The 20,790-nt window shown below is 42.4% G+C and overlaps 1 protein-coding gene across 1 annotated transcript in view; it reads right to left on the bottom strand.

Moving 5' to 3' along the window:
* The window catches only part of GYPC (glycophorin C (Gerbich blood group)), a 30,266-nt gene extending 13,519 nt beyond the window's left edge, over positions 1 to 16,747 (bottom strand). The window contains exon 1 of the mRNA XM_010568554.1: positions 16,569 to 16,747. Coding sequence (XP_010566856.1) covers positions 16,569 to 16,602 — 34 coding nt within the window. The 5' untranslated portion in view covers positions 16,603 to 16,747. The remainder of the gene's footprint in view (positions 1 to 16,568) is intronic.
* Between the last annotated feature and the right edge of the window lie 4,043 nt (positions 16,748 to 20,790).

Here is a 20,790-nt window from a genome sequence, read left to right on the forward strand (position 1 = left end):
TTGACTACTGGAAAGGAGCCTATGTGATCTAAACTGTCTCCACATGTGCTGCAGAGAGGACACTAGTTGGCAGTTGGCCTATATGATTGTTGTAGATCCCTTCCAACTTGAACTATCCTATCCTATCCTATCCTATCCTATCCTATCCTATCCTATTCTGACATGCCTTCTTGCAAGGAGATCCATTCAGCTCCAACAGAGGTGTGATGAATCCTGGGGGATGGGGTGGGAATTTCTCTTCCCATCAGCCAACCAGCAAACCTAGAAGACTAGCTTAGATTAGAAGCCTAGCTTTCTGGAGTCTATAATTAGGGAAAACAAATTCCAACTATTACTGTTAGCAGTGCTTAACCATCCCTTTCCAAAGCCTGTGCTGAGGGCTTAGCCTTTCTATAAGGTAGGCAGAGCCTTTTTTGCAGAGCTTTCAACATGCACTGGTCAGAAGGGTTATATCTCTCCTACAGGTGCTTAAATAGTGTCTTACACTTCGTTTTTGCTTGTTAAGTTGCAGTCATGTTTATGGAAGCAATCTTATTGTGTCAAAATTTGATGCTACTATATTCCCAACTAGAAAATAACTCCATTTAGTTTAGTCTCCTAATAAGGAGTCCTTTTTGGGTTACTGCTCACTTGAATGGCTGTCTGTAGACAAATGTTGACTTTCAAACAACTTGGAGAATGATAATAATTTCTGAGGATTCTGCCTCTTTTTAAAATCTGGTTGAAACTGGTCAGTGGATCCAAAAGTTCTTGATGGGAAGTGGCAGATGGATGAGCAGATGATTAAGCAGAAAGATGGATGGCAGGAACACATAAGATTCATTTCATTAGGAAACTGGACCAAAAACAGAAGTAGCAGTGGGTACTTGGATAATATTCCTATTTTGGTGACCAATTTAAAAAATGCCATGTTTTTGCAACCATTTTGAAGCTTGTAGATGATGTCCTTAGTGGTTTAAACAGCAAAGGAAAAAAAAAAAGGGACATTGCTGAGATTTTTTTCAGTTCCTTTTTCTGCCAGAATGCTACATTTTTATAGTTTGGACTATATTTTAAACCTTTAAAGACAGATTCGGCTTGGAGAGCCCTGGCAATTTCAATGGAGGATTAATGTGTGTCATTAAGCAAAGAAATATGGTCTAGTACTTTTCAATAGCAACAAATGCTTGCTATGGCACTTCTCTGACAAAAATATTTTGGACTTACTGTACAGCCTTTGGGCTACTCCTTTCCTAAATATATGAAATATACATGCAGGAAAGCTAAGAGTGAATTGTTGTGATTTGAGCTGGCTGTTACATTCCAGCAGAAAAGGGCATTCCTGTTCCTAACCCTTTTCCTTTCAAGCTGATCTAGCAGAAAACCAGCCCACCAAAAGGAAAGAGGTGGGGGGTATTTATTGGCAAACTAATCCAAGTCAGCATGTGGTCTGACTGTCCGTTGATCTGTTGACAGGGAGGGGTTTGCTAGGTGCAGAGAGAGAGGGCAAAAAGCAGGAATGCTCTTTTGGGCAGGTGAAGTACATTATAAATCTGCACTCAGAAAAAACAAGTACCCCAAAAGAAAAGCATAAGGAAAAAACAGTTGGATAAAGCCAGAGATTTCCTTGCTAGATTGCTCTGAACAGAACAGAACACTCCAGTTTTCACAGCTAAGTGACTCCTTTGAAATACAGTAGCTCTAGAAGGCCATGGAAAAAGTTGGGCTTGGTATTCCCTATGTAAGAGTATATTGGAATGCACTAAAAAGTAAGGGCCCTCTCTCAGCTGTCAACATAGGGACCCTAGGGCAGAGCTGTTACTCTGTACCTCCCCTACTGCCTGGGGGGATGCTGCTCTTCCACAGCTGAATCAGCAGCAGTCGTGCTCTGCAGCTGAGCAGCAGCAGTCACTGCTGTCCCATTTACACTTGTATCAAAACGGGGCACCATTCCAACACACCAAGTGAAATACCAACTGGTATACATACAAAGTGGGATTTGCAAAAACTCTCTCTGCTAAACTGCTTCTGCTCCCTTTGAAGTTGGTGGCCAATCTCCCACGCATTCCACTGCTCAGATAGGCCAAAGCTTTTAAAAACTATTTTACAAATATTAGAAACATGATAGAACCAAGGATTCACTGTCAAGATCATAATATATAGCCTCTGTCCATCTTCTCTGTTTTCCAGCTTCCCATTTTATTCACCAGCTGATGCTGCCTAACAGGCTGCAAAAATCTGCCTTCTCAAGCAGTCATGAGAAAGCCTGTAAATTTCTCAAAGCCCTTTCATAACATACCTAAACTATTTACCATTGCCTCCAGAGAAGTCTGCTTTGGAACAGTATCATAAGGTCAAGTTATAGCACTGAAGCACCTATTTGTATAAAGAGAATGAAAAAAAAAATAAAAAAAGAAATGAACAAGCACTAGCACAGCCCTGGAAAATATGAAGTCATAAGTAGAGTTCAGCCAGAGCAGACTCCCATTAAACTTTGTTTAAGAGCCAAGTTCCACTCTGAGATATGTGTGAGCTGCAGTTTATTTCAGGGGGACCTATGCTGTACTTCATGTCGGGGCAAGGCTTGGACACAAGTATGTATCTGTTACAAGTCAGAGAGGAGTAAAGCCCACATCCCTTTTGCATTTTTTGGTTTTGTCTGCAGAGAAGGAATAGAAAACTGAAAGCAGTGGATAAAACAGCCCACAATTTTACAGGGCCTGTCTGTCAAACTTAATTCCTTCTTCCACAAGACCTGAATGCCTGTGTTTCTAAATCCACTAAGGTACTTTCATATGACGTGGTAGCCTTTCCCTGTGTCCCTGCCACCCCCATGAGAGTTAAACACACAGGCAGAAGTTCTAAGATTTGTCTTTCTAAATTCTTTGCTCTTTGGAGTCCCTTTAAGAGACAGTCAGCAAGAAGTGTTCCCTAGGATATGCACACACTTCATGAAGAAGGGACATACACAGCAGACTAGCTTTACTTCCTTAAAGCCTTCCACTGAATATTTTTGTGCGACAAGCAGGAGCTCTGCTGAATGAAGAGGGAAGAAGGAGTGGAAGAGAGTTTCCCTATCCTGCTTGCATTCCCAGACAAGGGGCTAGGCATGTTGGCACCCTTGTGCTGTGCTGAGTTGCATGGAGAGCTTCAGGCAACAGCCTTTATCGTTGCTCGGGCTGGCTCCTGCTGCACAGCTGGCTGTTAGAGAGGACAAAAGGATAAAGTCATGGCCACATGCATTTCTTCATGGCTCCTGGAGGCACTGTGGTTACCTGGGCGAACGAGGCAGAGGAGCGCCTTGCTCCCTGACATGAGCTGTGCCTTCAGTAATGCTGAGCTCCCAAGGTTGAATTCCTTTAACTGCGAGTTAAAAGAGCTCATTCAAGAAGAGGGAAGAGGGGGAGGTAAGGCTCAGTCCTGCCAAGCGCTGAGTCTGGATGTGAGCAGGAGGTTAAAGTATTTCATACGAGAATCTCTGGTAAATGTAAAAGCTTTTATACCCCAAGGCAACCCTTTAAACACTGAAATGCTAACTCTGGCTCAAGAATTTCCCATGCCTCAGATCCCTGGGTGGTTGCCCTCTGCTTTAACTCTCCATTAGGCATCTGCTACTGGCTCTAACGGGGAAGATGGACCATCAGCTCCATGCTCACTACAGCACTTCCATGGGCAGAGCTGAAAATGTGTTTAAGTCCTGGTTAGGCAAGAACACCCAGCACCATCAGGATCAAACCTACCTTGGCAATCACTTCTTATGGATACTGTAGCAGATGGGAAGAGGTGGCAGTGTCCCTGGGAAAGAAAGTCTCTTTTTCTTAATACTGGTGTAACCTAACAGCCAGCTGGTGAGGGCCAAGGGAAACACACAGGCAGCTCTGGTAATGCCACATCACTTCATTGCGATGTGCAGTGGCAGTGAAACAAAGGACGGGGAAAATCGGTACCAAATCCCATTAGCTAGAAGATGGATTGGAAATATGCCAGCAAGGATGGGGAATGGGAAGGACAGATATGTGTGCCCTGGGAGTCTGGAGAGACGATATGGCCCTCGGCCACAGCTGGCGTGCTATGGCTTTGGGCCTGTCAAGGGACTGATTTTGCATTTCTTGCTACATCTCCCCTCACCCAGGATTATGTTCAGTGTCGGGCAGAAGTATCCTCTTAAGGGTATGGATGCTCATGCCCACAGACAGCAAGCTCTTACCTTAATGTGCCAAATAGTGGCAAACAAAATCAGTTGCAAAGCTAGACACCCACATTTATCAGTATGTCCCTGGCAGACTTCCCCCAGGCACCCACAACTCCTGGACCTTGCTGTGTGCTGCAGGTAGCAGGGCATGACCAAGGAGGGTTGATCCCTTAGGGTTTGAGAGCCTCTTCTCAGGTGTGAGCTGTGAAGGAAGTCAGGCAGAAAACAGCATGTGCTAGATGTTCCAGTTTCCAAGCCTATTTTCCTCATTCAATGGGGAAAATACATGTCTCTCCTCTGGAATGAACCACAGACACAACCTTTAATTACAGGATGTGTGCCCCCCTCCTCCCACAATGACTGCTGCAATTTTATATCTGACCAAAATAGGCACCCAGAACTCCAAAGTGGGTAGCCGGTACTTCCCCCTCTGGCCACCTCCATCAGCTGCCAGACCCTGCAAGGTCCTAGGGCTGGAATACACCACATTTGAAAGGGAGGGTGATTCACTCAGTGATTTGGTACTCAAGTCACTTAAAAACAGCACAGTGGAAGCAGCGACGATGTGGAAGTCATGCTCCCATCTGCTCCACTATTGGCCTCTGGAGAAAACAGGACACAGGATATGCCTCCTGCCTGGGGAAGGCTTGTAGCACCCGGGAGAGAAGGCATGACCTTTTCCTTAAAGGAATGCAAGTCATGGAGAGGAGTAGGGAGAAAAAGTCCAGGCTGCATTTAATCTTAAAAAGTCCCATGCAGTCATACCTCCTCTTGCTTTCTCCCCCTGTATTTAAAGCTGATCCTTAGTTATTTAGTAATCACACATTTTAAACAGTTTCATCTGTCTCAGCCACCCCATTGTTGCTCCAGTCAGTCATGAACCTTCTGACACAAGTCAGATGCTGTTGAAATGAAAGGTTTCATTCATCGCAAGTAAAGGAAATCAGAGGAGGTACCCCAAGAGGAGAAGGGCTTGGCTTATGCTCTCTTTCCAGCTCACAAATGGTTATGTCCCCAGGATGCAGAGATTAAGCATCTCACACAAAATGTGGGAGGAGGAAGAGTCGTCTTTTTCTGAGATTCACAGATTTTAATGGATTCCAGAGGCGGAAATCTTTTACCAAGGAGCAACAGCAAAGTTCAGAGAAATGTAAAAGCATTTATCTCCCCAGTTGCATTCCTGCCTGCCAAAAGCAGGAGGGGTGATTTACTCCTCCTTGGTACAGGGAGTCCCTTATGGATCATTAATCCACAGGGAGAATGAGCTCAGGAGCCATAGACATCTTTTCTTAATGTGCAAGAACCTTGAATCAGCAGGAAGTATTCTTTGGGAGCATACCGGATCAGTTTATCTTTATTTGCTCCCCACTACCCCTGCAAGAGCTCTAGTTACCATGGATAAATCACTTTACGTTCATTAAAATCTGTGGTGATAGTAGATGAGGCTGCTGTGAGCTATATCAAGACATTTGAAGCAGAGGAATATTAAAAAGTGAAGATCTGAAATAAGCAAATTCTGATCCAAAGTCCAATGAAATCAATATGAGCAATCTCAAGTTCCAGGGTACAAGCATCAAAACACCACTGACTTTGGCAATGCAATGATAACTTGCAGTGAGTAAGGCATTTCCTGAGAAGCTCTGCAGAAAAGTGAAGGAGACAGAAATGGTCAACTATTTGTTTCCATGCCAGGACCTCAGGTGATGAAGCTTTCTCTTAGCAGCTAGAGCTGATCAGAAAACATGCACCAAAAGTTATGGTAGGAAAGGGGTTAGATCTGGTGGACACCTCTTATTATTATGTTCTCATTTCTTTAGGGGTAATAAAAAGAAAAATAGTCTCATTTTGTCTCACTTCGACTCTCTGAAACCACCTGAAAATATTTCTGCAATGCTTCAGTTGCTAAGTGATGAACATTAAAGACTGGTTATATCTATTCACAATATGCAGACATTTACAAAATGCCACTAGTCTGTAGTGGATGGCATTTTATAGTCTTTACCTTGGCGAAAAAATGTGCAGCAGAGAACTACATTTCTGTATTCAAATCTCCCAAGAAGCACTCACTCTGTGCTCAGGTTTGCCAGGTTCCATATAAGTCTGGTAAATCCACATCCTTATTGCTGTAAATGACTTACAAGATCAGAAATGTGGCTCAAAGAGAAAACCCAAAGCTGGCTGGTGTCCTTGGGTTTTGTGCTGTGTATCTGTGTGTGCATGCAGCATCCTTTATTTTTGCTCTTTGTCAAACGTTGTGTCACAGAGTTAGGCTTTGACAAGTTGAAAAGTATGAAGATTAGAACAATCATGTTTACATGTATTACCACCTGCTACTTCATTTCTTCCATGGTGCTTAAATGTTCAGGCATGTGGCTTTGAAACACGCTACCTTTAATGCACTTAAAAACTCTGCTGGATTTCCAGCTTGCTTTGATCTCCACAGTCTAGAGACTACCTCAGAGAATACAAATAAATATGTTTAGGGGAAAAATATTTTCAAGGAGAAAACCCTACAGTCCTTCCAACTTGATATGCTTTGCCAGTTGATGTCATATCTAAAGTTGTTTTTTGTACTTTATGCTTCAGGAGGCCTAAATCTCTGCCCAGAATGAGCAACTAGATGAGGTAACTTGGGAAGATGGATGTGGTCAGTGACCCTTATCATGAGCACTGAAATGGCAAATAATTTTTTGGTGTTTTTTGTTTAGAAAGGAGATGGAAGGAGAGGTAATTTCTGTCCTGAGGAATTTACAGACTAAACAAAGCAAAAAGGATACATTTATGCAATGGAGAAGACTGTATTTTGTTAAGAAGGAATGGGAAGGATGTGAGAGGAAAGATGGTAAGAGCTTGCTATTAATCATAAGTAGGAAGGACACATTGACTGGAGAGCTGGGAACAGAGGAAAGACTTGGCTAACCCATGCTGTGAGCAAACCAGCTTCTTTCTGGGGCTGTACAACACCATCTTTTCCATCCCTCGTCACACAGAGTCACCATGCATCACTGCCTTTGTGGTAATGGCTTGGACTTGAAGTAATCTAAAATTGTCCCCTGTACAGAAAGTAAGTAGAAATGAGAGCTGGGTTCTTGGGTCAGAGTATGGGATGGTTAACTTGAGAAGGAGGGAGCATAAACTGGGGAGATATGGTGAGGTGGGTGGGCAACTAAGCAGCATGGGAGAGGTGTTTGGAGGGATCAGATCCATCCAGCTCTAAAAAAGGTGAGACAGAAAGTGATTTTTCATTTTTTTGAGAATAATCAAGGGTCCTGACACTAACCGTTGCTTGAGCTTGAGGCATGGAGGAGAAGACTCCTCTCAGTGGGAGATGGGAAAGTGCCAAAGGCAATCAACAAGTTTTCAGAAGAATTGGTCCCTCTCTATTAGGTGGACACAGCCTGCACAAGAAAGACCTACAAAGCAGCCTTCTCCTCCCTGACCTGGTGCTGTTCTTGGCTGTCCTGATATTAGCAGAAGCTATTCACTCCACTCTTCTTCATGACTGGAGCAAGGATAGGGTAAGTAATAGGAAAAGTGACAGGGTGTGCAGAGCACACTGAGTGGTTTTGAAAAAGAGTGAGAAAACCATGACTTCCTCTTTACCCAAAGCAAAGGGAAGCTGGAAAGGAAACATGGCTCTCAACGGCAGTTTTGTTTCCTGGTCTGCTCTGTTCAACACCTTATGCAGGGTTTTTTATAGAGGTGCAGCCTAGTCCTGTGTATATCCCCCCGTTTCCACCAAGGGCTTAATTGCCATTAGTAACTGATAGTATAGGCTTCTTTAAAATAAAAAAGTCCCAAAGAATTCAGTGAGGGAAAAATTGGATTTCTATGAAATAGAGTCCAAAAATCAAAGTCCACTGATGTAATTATGGAAATTCAAGAGAGACAGACAATAATAATCTCTCCCAATCGTGTGATCCAGGATGTAAAACTATGTCCCAGGTTGTAAATAAAAATTCCTGTGTGATGACAGGAAAGATCTGGAGGAGGGAGGTGGTGTTTCATAGCAAGCTGTGAGGATGAGGGAGCAAAGAGAAACCAATGGAGAAGAGGAGAGAGAGGGAGATGGAAGAGGGGGTGACTCCCAAAGGAAACAAGGCCTCAGCCCACAGGATGACAGGGGAAGATTTATGTCTTCCTTGCCTGTGCTTTTCTTCCTTCCCACTGCCAGGACCGTGGAAGGTCCTTGAAAGAAGGGAGGAAATGGCATTTAACAACTGGGACCTGTGTGTCTCTCCTGTGTTGAGATATAAGCATCTACCTGTGGGCTGAGAAAGGGACAGACAGGAAGGGTTAGGAGGTGCAGAGGATATCTGAACTAGACAACTTGAGAGTGCATGTGTGAGAGAGAGGTAATGATAGAGACTGGTCTGCTCTCTGAGAGCATTCTTGTATCACAGATAGATACACCAAGAATTTAATTTTCTGCTCTCTCTATTGGATAGGACAGGGACTGTGCTTGTGACACTTGAATGAACCATCAATAGTTAGAAGACCAACCTCTGCTAGCTCATGAGTGCTGGTTATTAATGCCTCAGGATAACAGACTTTAGTGAAAATGTAATTTCATAATAAATTGGTAAATTTCTATCCCTAATATATGCTAAGAAAACCTTGAAAGCAGTATTCAACAATATTCCTATATAGATCCCAGAAGATAGAAACAAAATATAAAAAGCCAGAGTGCCATTTTAAACATACTTCATAATTTTTGAAAACGCACACAAGTTTCCTGAATTCCTGGATGACCACATTTTTACAGTAACTCTTCACAATCCACTAGAAATATTTTTTCCCCTCTACTCATTCATACATGTAACTCTTTAATCACCTATGGTTAGGTGATTTGCAGGCTATTTGTTTTACCTAAGGATTATTTGGTTTAGCTAAAGTTGATCTTCAGGAGCTGCTTTTTCATCCCTTGTTAAGCGACTGAAATTTTTGAAACATCCAATTAGCAGATGAGAAGCATCTTGCTTTTGTCTTAGCAAGAATGCTTTTTCAAAGAAACAAGCTTATTTTTCTTGTATACAGAGAACAAATTTGCCTACACAAAAGGATCAGGTTAACCTGGAGTAACAATTCTATGAAGGTCATTCCAGTATAAATTAATTTTTCCGTAACTGTTTGAGGTAGACACAGAATTACACAATATGATTGAATTGATTCTTGAATAAGTATTCTGTTTCCAAAGGAGGGTAGTTATTTTTTAAAGAATAACTTTTATTTCAGCATGAATATGCCAAAATAATCAGTTTTTCTAGAAAACTGTCCTGAAGATGCAACTACCAAATTCTCCCAGCACAGATGAGCTACTAAAGGAACATAAACCTGACCAAATCTCCTGCCTGCTTGAGGTTTAAACTTGCACCATTCACTGCCTGAAGAAGAGCGCAGACTTGGTCTTTTCCTCATCTGGGTTCTCCCCTTTTAAGTAGCTTGATACATATGGAACATCTGCTTCCTCCTTGTTTCTTAAGCCATTATCATTGCTTTTCTCTAGATCTTTGCTTATGTAGACATCGATCCTGTAATAGTCTCCAAGATGGATTCAGGCAAATACTGTAGATGCTTAAATTTAAAACATGGAGTGATTCAGTGTCTATACCATGGCAAGCTTCTAGGCTCTGACTGTTTATAGAGTCAGCAGAGACACCTGAATCTGGCATCTGCAAAGGATAGCTTGCATAAGGCCGTTTTGCTAATGTTTTACTATATCATATAAAAAGGGTATTTTGTAATGTTTTCCAACTTCTCATATGTAGCCCAAACCATCCTCTTGCTTTCTTTCTTGTTACTAAGTTTATGCCTCTGCTAAGCCTTCAAAAATCTAGTCATTTTTTCTCCTACTTTTGAAGTTATCTATCATATAATAAGGGAAACATGAGCTTGTGGGTATTGGTCTGTGAATAGAGATGTGGTCAGGGAAATAAACCTCTCCATATCCAGAAGTCTGACTAGTGAAAAGGCATTTAAGTAGCGAAAAGTGTGGTGTGTGTGTATATATATAAGTATGTCTGTGTATATGTATGCATACAGATATATGGTATATTATATATGCATACAGTTATACAGTATATTATATATACAAACACTCTGTGTGTGTATATATGTACATATATAAAGAATTTAAATCCATTTTTGATCTTACTAAGATAGTCTCTGTTTGCAAATTTAAACACCCACACATATGTAAAGACTTGATGTCTGATTCTGCATTGCTGTGACCTTGTCACACATGCTCTTTATAATGTGGACCGCCTCATAAAACTACACATTTTAAACATGCAGTCCCCAGTAAAATAGGCATTTATCACTCATGATAACATGGAGCTGTCTCAGGGTGTGTTCAAAGGCCCCCCTGCAACTTACTGATAAAAAGCTTAACTCTATTTCAGGGCTTATCTGAAGAAGAAAGAGGCAGACCCTCATGAAATAACTGATTATTTTTTTTTTTTTTCTAAGATGAAAAAGAGAGGCAGAGGGAAGGAGAAAAAAAATCACTTTAAAACTTCAATGCAGTAGAACAAGTTTAACCCATTGAGATTTTAAGCGAAGTTTTCTGCTTCATCAGGAAGAACCCTGTGGTGAAACATATGTCAGAAGAGAAGAAGATATGAGAAACTGGCCTCCTTTGCAGATGAGAAGATTAATTAAGAGGAAAATCACTTAGCCAGATGTCTCATTGGTGAAACTACACGTGCAAGGTACATCTGCAATAAGGGAGCAGCATAGCACAGACAGTGCATTTGATTTCCATGCTAACACTGAAGAGATAGGAATCTGGTGTGAATTAGATCATGCTGACTCTTGGAGAAACGGAGGAGTACAGGTCTTATTTCAGCTACAAATTATGAGCTGCATGTCTGTTGTTATAACGTTGCAGTATCGTTACTTGATGCAGTTGAGTTATGGGTTACAAATAAATTATCTAGAGAAGACAGTCCTTTTCTCTATTCGTGTTCATAAATTGTTGGCAAACCAAACCTGATTTCTCCAAGTGCCAGTTTTCTTCATTGGCCAAGTAGTTTTTCAGAATGCTTAGCAGCTGGTGAATTTTTCATCAACTCATTACTGGGGTAACACTGTCAAATTCATTTGACTTAGAAACTTAAGTCTTTCAGAAGTAAGTAAAAAGCAGTCTGCCAGCTGTCCACATACTTGCCCAGCTCAGGTGTTCATGTACTCTTGTCACTGTGGCATCTGGGTGTCCCCCAATTTTTCAAGCATTTCCTATCACAACTTGGACGTGAAACAAAAAAAATGTAAACAAAGATCCCACCAGTGCCAAACGCCGTGTTTAAAAGATTTTTGATCTCCCTGTGGGAAGCCAATAAGCCAATTGCTAAATGATTTCTGAGCTATGTTTTTTTCCTAAGCATGCATTACAAAATTAGAGAGTGGGAAGCAAAGAGCTGTTGCCCCAGTGGATCTACTGGAATCAATACTAACTCCTACCTCCTGGCTGCTATAAATGCCTTCCCATAGTCAAAAGCTGCCTCTCCAGCAGTGCCCCTGGAAAGCAGTCATTTCTCTCCTACCTGTAATCTGTCCTCTCTATGTGGTCTACCAGCCTTTTGAAGAAAGGGTGCCTGTACAGCACCTAGCACAATCAGATCCTGCTGTTGGCTTGAATTTCTCTCTGCTATAGGAATACTAATCCCTCTCCAACAATAGAGACAGGCACTCCACAGAGCAGACACACAAACAGACTTTCATTAGAGAATGCAGTCCTGAAAGCCTGTTTCACAAAAGGCTTTGCTGATTGGACTCAGTCATTTGAACAGTGATGGATACAGGGTATATTCCACAAGAGCCTAGAAAGAAAGGTGCAGCAGTATCAGCAATGAGATGCAGACACCGTACAATTCTGTAATACTAATAGGCTTAAGCACATAACCAGTCATAACCTGAATTTTTAACATCTACTGTGTAAATCATTGGCTTTTCCCCCCCCGCCCCCCCTTTTTTTTTTTTGTGAAAAGCAGTGCCCAGAAATGCTTAGAACTGTGTATTTTAAAAAAGCAGACTCCTATTTGGGTGGACATCTCCCCCATTCCCTCCAGCTTAGCAGTTTGCCAACATTTCTGCTGTTAATTACTGGAATTTCAGGTACATTCTGAGCCTTTTAATTTGCAGAGTTTCACATCAACATCTCAGGCAATAAGGGTGTTGGGGAGAGCCCTGGGGTATAAAGCCAAATTTTTCAATTCATACGCACAGTGGTAGGGGACAAATATACAAGCAGAGGCATTCAATTTACATAAATGCTTGTGGGACACGTTTTGAGACTTCTGTGCTAAAAATGAGAGGTTATTATAATCTATAGGTTTTCTTGCTTATAAACACTCACAGGTTTACCAGTGAAGACCAAAATTTTCATAATCAATAGCGTCCATTTTTGTTTATTAGTTACTGTCACAGACAAGTGCTTCTGTTGATTAAGGGCTATGAAATCAAATCTATTGCCAAGGCAGTGAATAACATGATTAAAAGTCTACGGGGATCATTTGCGGCTTTTCACAGGCCCTGTGTGAAAGATAAGTGGTATTGCTCCAGGAACATTTAAAGGGCCAGTCTGCAGCCCCCAAATATTTCTCATAATGAGTTAAAGATAGGGCAAGGCTGTTCTCAGAACCAGACTCGCCATTCACAACTGTAAGTCAGTTTGCCTTTATCGGGGGCCACATTTGCCAAGCTCTCAGCCTCTCTGGAGGGGACAGCCCACACACACTGGACTCTTTTTGCCAGAAGCCGTAGCTGTCGTTGCGGCAGGTGGAGAAGCTGGGCACGACGGAGCCGAGATCTCCCGCTCGCAGGATGGAGGCAGCCCCAGGGTGTGCTCCCCCGAGCGCAGGGCTTGCACCTGGGCTACTGCTGAACTACAGCTGGCAACGCGGGTGGGAAGCATACAGCTCCCAAGGCTTGCTTTGCTTTGCCCTGTTCCTGACCCTCTCCCTCTCTCTGCAGCTGGGGCACGGCCTGGGGTCCGGTCTTGCCTCCTGGTTTCCTTTTGGGCCAATTCTTCCACGCAGCGCAGACCGCGCTGCTTCCCTACCCACCCAGAAGGAAGACCTTATCTGCTGGTAGGTGATGAGGAAGAGGAGCCTCTGCAAACTGCTCTCCTTAACCACTAATTCCTTTGGCAGCTGGTATTTGGAGTACAGGAGGCCTCAAATAAAACATTCCCAGCATGCTAAGTACCGATTAAATCCTGTGAGGTGCAGAGCACCTTCTCCGATGGGATGAACACTTTGACCCCCAAAGATGGCTTTGCATAGATCACTGCCTCCCCAGACTGAACCTTCAACCCTGTGACGTTTATTTGCATGAGTCCTTCACCTCATTTGAGCTGTCCCATTGCCTTGGAACTGGGTCACTGCAGTCTAAAAGGAAGAAAGCAAAAGCTGCAGTCTGAACAGAGATTGCCAAACCTGTGGAATTCCTCAGATTTAGTAACATCAGGCAGCTACTGCCTGTGCATCTGAGCAGAGATGGGAGGAAGCAAATGCATCACCAAAAGATGATGCATTTAAAAGTGGTGCATTTAAAAATCAGGAAGTTCACATTCCTGCAGTCAGCCTAGGCCCCTTTTATATCATAAGAAGAAGAAGAAGGAAAAAAAAAAGAAACTGGAAATACATTCACAGCACAGTATTGTGTTGGATCCAAGCCAACGAAATTCAAGCCCAACTTTATTTTTGACTTCGTAGCAGACTTCTTCACTTGGGTATTCCATTTTATTCCAGCCACACACAAATGTCCATTAACAATGAACTATGGAGTAAATATACACACACTGCCTAACATCAACAGGCTGAATTACTGGCTCCTTTGCCTCTCTGTTGAGTATACAGAGAGCCCACTCAAAGCATTGGGATATCTGAGCTGGGCATGGGAAGTGCCCAAGGTTAGATGGTGTGGCATCCCTGTATAGAGGCAGAATACATTTGCAGGGTTCACAGAGTTGAATATTTTAAATCTGAAACAGTAGTCTGATCCCACCTGGATTGTCAGGATCATACTGTATTTATAGAATGAATAAAAATTCCTTATCAGCCGCGAGCGAATACAAGGAGATAAGCAAAGAACATGAGCAATTAAGTAACTTAACACTGTTCAGTTTACATCAGTAGGCAGCTGCTCTGTGGTCTCACCTGCAGGTACTCAGCAAAGAATTAATATGTTCAGTATAGTCAAAAGTTTTTGCTGATTCTTTATGCATTTTCACACCCATTTCAAAGATTTTCACTATGGTTACGAAACAAATTTGTTTTCTCAATTACTCTGCTTCTCTGGCAAACATCTGCTGTCCATGCTGTGCAGTGCCTGTCAATACACTGATCTTTCAACATCTTGTTTCTTGCAAAAATTGCTGGGATTTTACTAAGAAACAAGATCCTTTTCCCCAAGACCTTCTCCCCAAACCTCAACCATTATAAAAACAATGCACCAAACTTGCAATATACAGGAATATAGTACTATCAGACTTCCCTCTGATTTAATTTTGTTATTAATCTGTAAATTTGATCCACATAATTTAAAAAAAAAGAAACCAAAGACAGACTGAAACAAAATACAGGAACATCCTGTCTGAATCACTAAGGGAAATTATGAGGGCAAATAAAGAATAGATAGTCATTATTTTTCAGTCAGAATACTTCTTCTAGCTAGATTGCAAGCCATTTATTTTCACTGGCAATCATATGATCTTAAAATTATTCAAGCTGAGAATTCCTGCCTAGATTTTGCAAAAAAACAAGACAACCTGATGCATCAGCCTTTTTTCATTATGTACAGACAAAGGCCCCACGGGGTCCTAACTGCTCATCCAAATCCACCCTAGGGCCTTCTGTGGGGTCCTCTGACAGCCTGGGTCTGTTGGAGAAGTGATTCGTAATGTATTCAGGACTGTAGAGCTGGTCCCGGACTTGATACCTGGCCAAGCCTGTCACTAAAGATACAAAGCTGTGTTTGGACCCTTGTTGATATTGCACAATGAGAAAAATGCACCTCAAGGAGTCACAACTACCCTCCTGCACATGCTTGGAGAGCACCAATGTCAGTAATTTATCAAGCTTTTCCAAACTCAAACTCTCAGAATCCTGAATTAGCTTGCATGTTTCTTTCCTATCAGTAATAGAAACCAAGCTGTAACAGAAAAAATAGAAAACAAGCTATAATATTCCAAACTGCTGAATAGAATAATATAATATAATAAATATAATATAATATAAGCTAGCATCTAATTTTTCTTGTTGGTTAGAACTTGCAAAAATGACTAAAGGGTAAATAGAAATTTCTGGTCGGGATTCCAGAGATGCTGCTCACTGTGTCATTTCTGCTGGATCACCCTGCCTCATTCAAAGCTTGGGAAACATCGTCAGTGTCAACATCCATACAGAACAAATATTCTTACAGCAATCTCTGGATGAAATCCTGAACTGCAGGCAGCACCCAGCAGTGCTGTCTATACTTTCTGCCTTCATTATTGATACCTTGGTATGATAAACAATTCTGCTATTGGCAGTTTGTTTATTAAAAATGTTACAAAACTACTGTCTTGAATTAAAACAGGAAAGCTTATACTAAAGCCATAAAAGAGATATGGAGCTATTGCAGCACTGAAAACTCGGAGTTTTCCCATTGACTTTTCTCAGCTTATCAAATCAGAATCCATCCCCTTCCCCTCCGCTTTCTTTTTAATACTGTCCCAGAATGAACGCTACCATGTTGCAGCTGAGCCTCTGTGCTCACTTGACTGTTCGGGCCAAATTCTCTCTTTTCAAATTTACTGAAATATGCAGAGTTACGCCACCAGAGGACTTGCCCTCCCGTACCCTTTCTTGCTGAGGAACTAATTTGCTTGTCCTTAAACCCATGTTTCTAAATTTCCAGGAGCAGAAACGCATTGTGGCTTTAAATATAGACTGTCAGTTTGTGGCTTGCGTCTCGTATTACACACAGACAGCTTGAGACTCTAAACACAAGTTGGGCAGCACCATTAATATCTTAGAAAAGCGTCAGTACGCTTTCGAAATGCTCCATATTTTCATTCCTGAAGGCAGGGGGAGGGAAAAACACTCAAATGAAACTTTTCTAAGCCAGGGTTTAGGCGGAAATATTACTAACTTTGCTCAGTCCTTTTCAGGAGCCAGAGTTTGAAGAGCCCGTTTCAGTTCTTCACACACATGCGCGCACACAAACACAAAGAATAAAAGAGAAAAACAGTTTCATCACAACTTTTTTTCTTCAGGGTTAGTCTCCGGATTTCTTTTTTTCTTTTCTTTTTTTTTTTTTTTTTCATATGAAACGCATTAGACAATCTTTTCCTTAAGCGGCAGACTGATAAATCCACTCTTATTGTAAGGAGGGGGGGGATAAGGGTACTCACGTGGCTGAGATGTCGCATTGTTTTGGTAACTCATAATTTACGCCTTTGAAAAATGCCTTATTTGTGTTGACAGTCTCTCTTCCCTGCTCAGAACCGACGGCGGGATTGAACAGAACAGCTGGAAGAGCCCTGGAAAATGCTCCTCTTGTTCGGGCTCTCCTTGCCTGTCTCCTGACCCCTTTACAACTGGAAAAGGAAACAGCACATGTGTCATTCTCTTTTGCCTGTGTAGCTCACATGAGCGGGGAGGGGCACCCATTTGCAGATAGCAGTAACTGTATTCAAGTTTTGCAAGTTGGATGTATTCCACCCCTTTGCTTTTACTAGCCAGCAACCAGCAGAAAGAAAACACTCTTTTCATTCTTAGCCAAATCTAGACACACCTATTTGATTCGCTTCCCAAACCGCTACCCACCACTGTTGATATTATTTCTTTTAAGTGCAAAACTTGCTGCTGACTCCATTCCCAAAACGCCTATCATCAGTGGGTGAGATTAAAAGTAGGGCTTTCAATTTTCATTGCCCAGCAACATCCTTAACACTCACAGTGTAACTGATTCTGTCCTTTTAAAAGGTGAAAATTGATAATGACATTTACTGGTTCAGAGTAGTTACGTCAGCGTATAGCATGAATCTACACTGTGCTCAGAACAAGGAGGAACCTGTGGCTGTGGCACAGGTAACTCCAGTCCTGGCTCCGACACAGGCTTCTTATGGCACCTTGGGCAAAGCTTTTAATCTCTGCCTCAGTTTGCCATCTGTAGAATAAAGATGATACAACTGACTTCCTCCCAGTCTTGGTATTTTTATTTTACTCTGCAGGCAGGCATTGTTTATAAATAGGATATATTTATTGGTCTGCATGGGTTAATGTACTCATACTCTGCAGCAAGTTTTTCAGCCTGGACTAGGCTACCAGCTCCCTCATTTATATTACTAGCATTTAAAGCTATCTGTTTGGCTATCTGCATGCTATACTGCAATCAGCGGTATGTAGTTGTTGTAAGTGTGCATACACAGTCAGGCTGCGGTTGACATGGGCTAGGACTTCTAGGTCATACCAAAATACAAGTAATTTATAATGCATATGTCTCAGACACTAAGAAGAGTGGACAAAGTTTCCATTTCCCTGGTCCCTTTGAGTCAGGATAAATTAACCACAGGCCTGTGACAGCAAAAACACAGTAACCGTTGGAATGGAAGTGGAAAAAAACAGAGTCATGAAATTCAGGCTGAGACTCATCCTGTTTTGCAAAACTGTCACAGGATATTTCTGTGAAATCATCTCAGTGACCTCCTACAAGAAATCAATGCTGCGAACTTGGTTCACAGTATTTATTTAACAGCTATAGGATGGAAAGAACAGTGACTTATTTACATGCCAATGACAAATAACAGCTTGTTTGTGAGCACGGATACAGTAAATGACTTTGGTCAGCATTTTCCACACTCTGGGCTCATGGTAGAGAGCCCTGGAACATTTAGTGATAGACAGAGCAAAGCAAAGCACAAAACAAAGAGGGAAAAATAATAGCAAAAACTCCTGACGTTGCTCCACTGGCTTCAACTCTATAGCACAGCTTTGATTTACACCAGACAGCTTCTCTATGAAAATACTGATGGGCATGTTATCTATTACTTCTTCTTCTATATTTGAAGCACAATGTGCACAGGTAAAATTGGGGCTTTCTGTCCTGGGGCATGAGAGTTGTTGTCATGCGAAGTTATTACATTTAAATCTTTCATCATCCTGATCCCTGAGAAATTTCAGAACTGCTGTTGAGAAAAGACTTATCAGCCGCTGCAGCTGAACTGGGGGACGGAAGGTGTTGATGCCTTCATTATGTTAGTGCCAGTGCTCTAGACCCTTCCCAGGAGTTTTGTGGCAGACTACTCAAAATGGCATACACACACCCAAGCGGGCTGCCCTAAACAGAGCCCCGTTAGCTCCTAGTGCTTAACCCCTTCGCATCTGTGCAACACGTCCTGCATCTGCCTTCTTCGTTCTTATTAAGGCTACTCTGCTATCACCAAAATCGCTGGGAGAGTTATACCCAAGCTTACATAAGAGAATTGTGGCAGAACCAAGCTCACATGGGAAAGTGCCCTTTAACACCTTGGTATCTTCACTTTTCTTAGGACTTCTTTCTTTGCTTATTGAATAGACTGGGATTCCCAGGAAATCAGAGCGCCATTTCCCATGGCTGTTGCTTGCCCTCAAGCAGGCCATTAAAGACATTCTCCCTGACCTTTCCCACTCATCAGTAATGGGAAATATGTGAAGTTGAGAAAGGAAGTGAGCACGACAACTCCATGCAGCCCCGCACGCTTCCGGAGGAGCCTGAGACCGCGGTGCAAAACAAAAAGCAGCCCAATGTTCTCTGCCTGCCCCAACCCTCAGCCGACTGCCCCTGGGGGACAGGAGGCACCAAAGGAACCCAGAGCAAAAGACGGGAGTGGAGTGGAGTGGTGGTGAGGAAAATATATGATTAATCATTAATTTCTATCTTGTCTGAACTCCCTCCTAAACTTTAAATACAGTGGTTGCTTCTGGCAAAAAAGCCCCCCAAAAAGGAGAGAAGGTGAAGATAGCAGAAGGGTAGCTGAAAGCATTTTTTATCTAAGGGCTGTGGCATTCATACAGGACCCACCTGATCTGTGGAATAATGCAGGTATGCTGGGAAGTGTGTGTGTCAGCTGTGTGGCTTTCATCAGCCAATTACTTGTTCTTCTGGGGCCACCATGTTCCCATTAACCTACAGAAGAAGTATCGGTTTCAAGCCCTGGTGGATACTTTTTTATCTATCTCCAACCTTTGGAAGTTCACAGTGGTTTTCTAAGAGAGGAAACCCAAATTCCCTTTTTGTCTCGGTAGTACTTTCAGATGTGACAGTCCTTTCAGGTCCAAGAGTGTTAGCTCAGAAGTGGGACCTCTTTTGCCTCTGATACTGCAACTTATCCTACTCCTCCTAAGCACAGCTATGTAATGAATTCATAGTCAGGCCCACACGGTTGTTCTCTTTGATACTATCTTGCTCCAAGATAAATGATATTTCACAGTCGTTCAGGCTTGGCAAGCTGATTCCGTGTGCTGCAGCTGTTGTTCCCAACAGGAAGGGAGGGTTTAGGCTGCACTCGAAGGAAAATAAATAAATAAGCTAAAGGAAAAAAATGTCTCTTCAGGAAGTTATGCCTGACAACAACAGGACATCACACTAGAAATCCCTGTCTTCTCTGGATTTCCACAACAAAACATAATGCAAAATCTGTAATCTAGCCTGTAAAAACTGTGGCAAGACTGAAAGAGGCTGAGTGGAAAACTCTCAGCAATATCCTTCATTGCCCACCCTGCGCAGCCTCCCAGCCTCAGAGAGGGTGTTTGGATCCACCACCTGGACCTTTGAGGAGAGGATGCAGCAGCAGCTGAAGCGGTCCTTGCCTGGTTGTGAGTTCAAAATCCTCTCAGAGTTTGCTTGTCCATCACCTGGACTGTCCTCGTGTAACATGAACTATGGGCTCGTCTCAGCCTGAGCTCTCTGGGAGGTTGGATCCTAAGCTCCCTTTCAGGGAGGCTTCAGCCTCCTTTCTACCCTTTCTAGTCTGCATGGATCAGGCATGGGTGGGACATATCCAAAGTTGAGATCTTTCTAATCACAGTGTGCATGCTTTGACCAAAGCAGTAGCTGGGGTATGTCCAACAAAGGTGTTGGATAAGTGTGTGTGCTTTAATCCATTCCTGAGTCTGCTTCCCACATTGCAGCAACACAGAGCCAGCCAGACACAGTCAGACTGGCAGATGATATTTCCTGAAATATAATAACACTGAGGCATTTGCTCTCATTTTTAACTTGCACGTACTACCCTCTCTGGAGAAAAAGGTATCAGATTAAGACTACTTTCTTCTATAAGTGCAAAAGCAAAAAGCTCTTGCTGCTCTTCTGTACCTCTGGTCAATCCATAACTGGCAGTGTCTATGCAGGATTGCAGGCTCAATTTACTCAAAGGTACTTATCCTACCAAATTAATGCTGTCCTGGTAATTTTTACAAGCACGCTTTATAATAACTGCGCTAGATAGCTTCCTCAGCGTATTGATGTTGTAACAGTCTTCACTTTGGTTATCAGACTGCTTTCCATAGCCTTGGATCAATTATAAGATCAGAGGTACTTCAGTGCAGAGTTTAGTGTTTCAACCCACTATCCGAGCACAAAGCTGGCATGTG

The sequence above is a fragment of the Haliaeetus leucocephalus genome, unplaced genomic scaffold, assembly GCF_000737465.1.
Source record: "Haliaeetus leucocephalus isolate CR32 unplaced genomic scaffold, Haliaeetus_leucocephalus-4.0 Scaffold1, whole genome shotgun sequence".
Classification (NCBI taxonomy): domain Eukaryota; kingdom Metazoa; phylum Chordata; class Aves; order Accipitriformes; family Accipitridae; genus Haliaeetus; species Haliaeetus leucocephalus.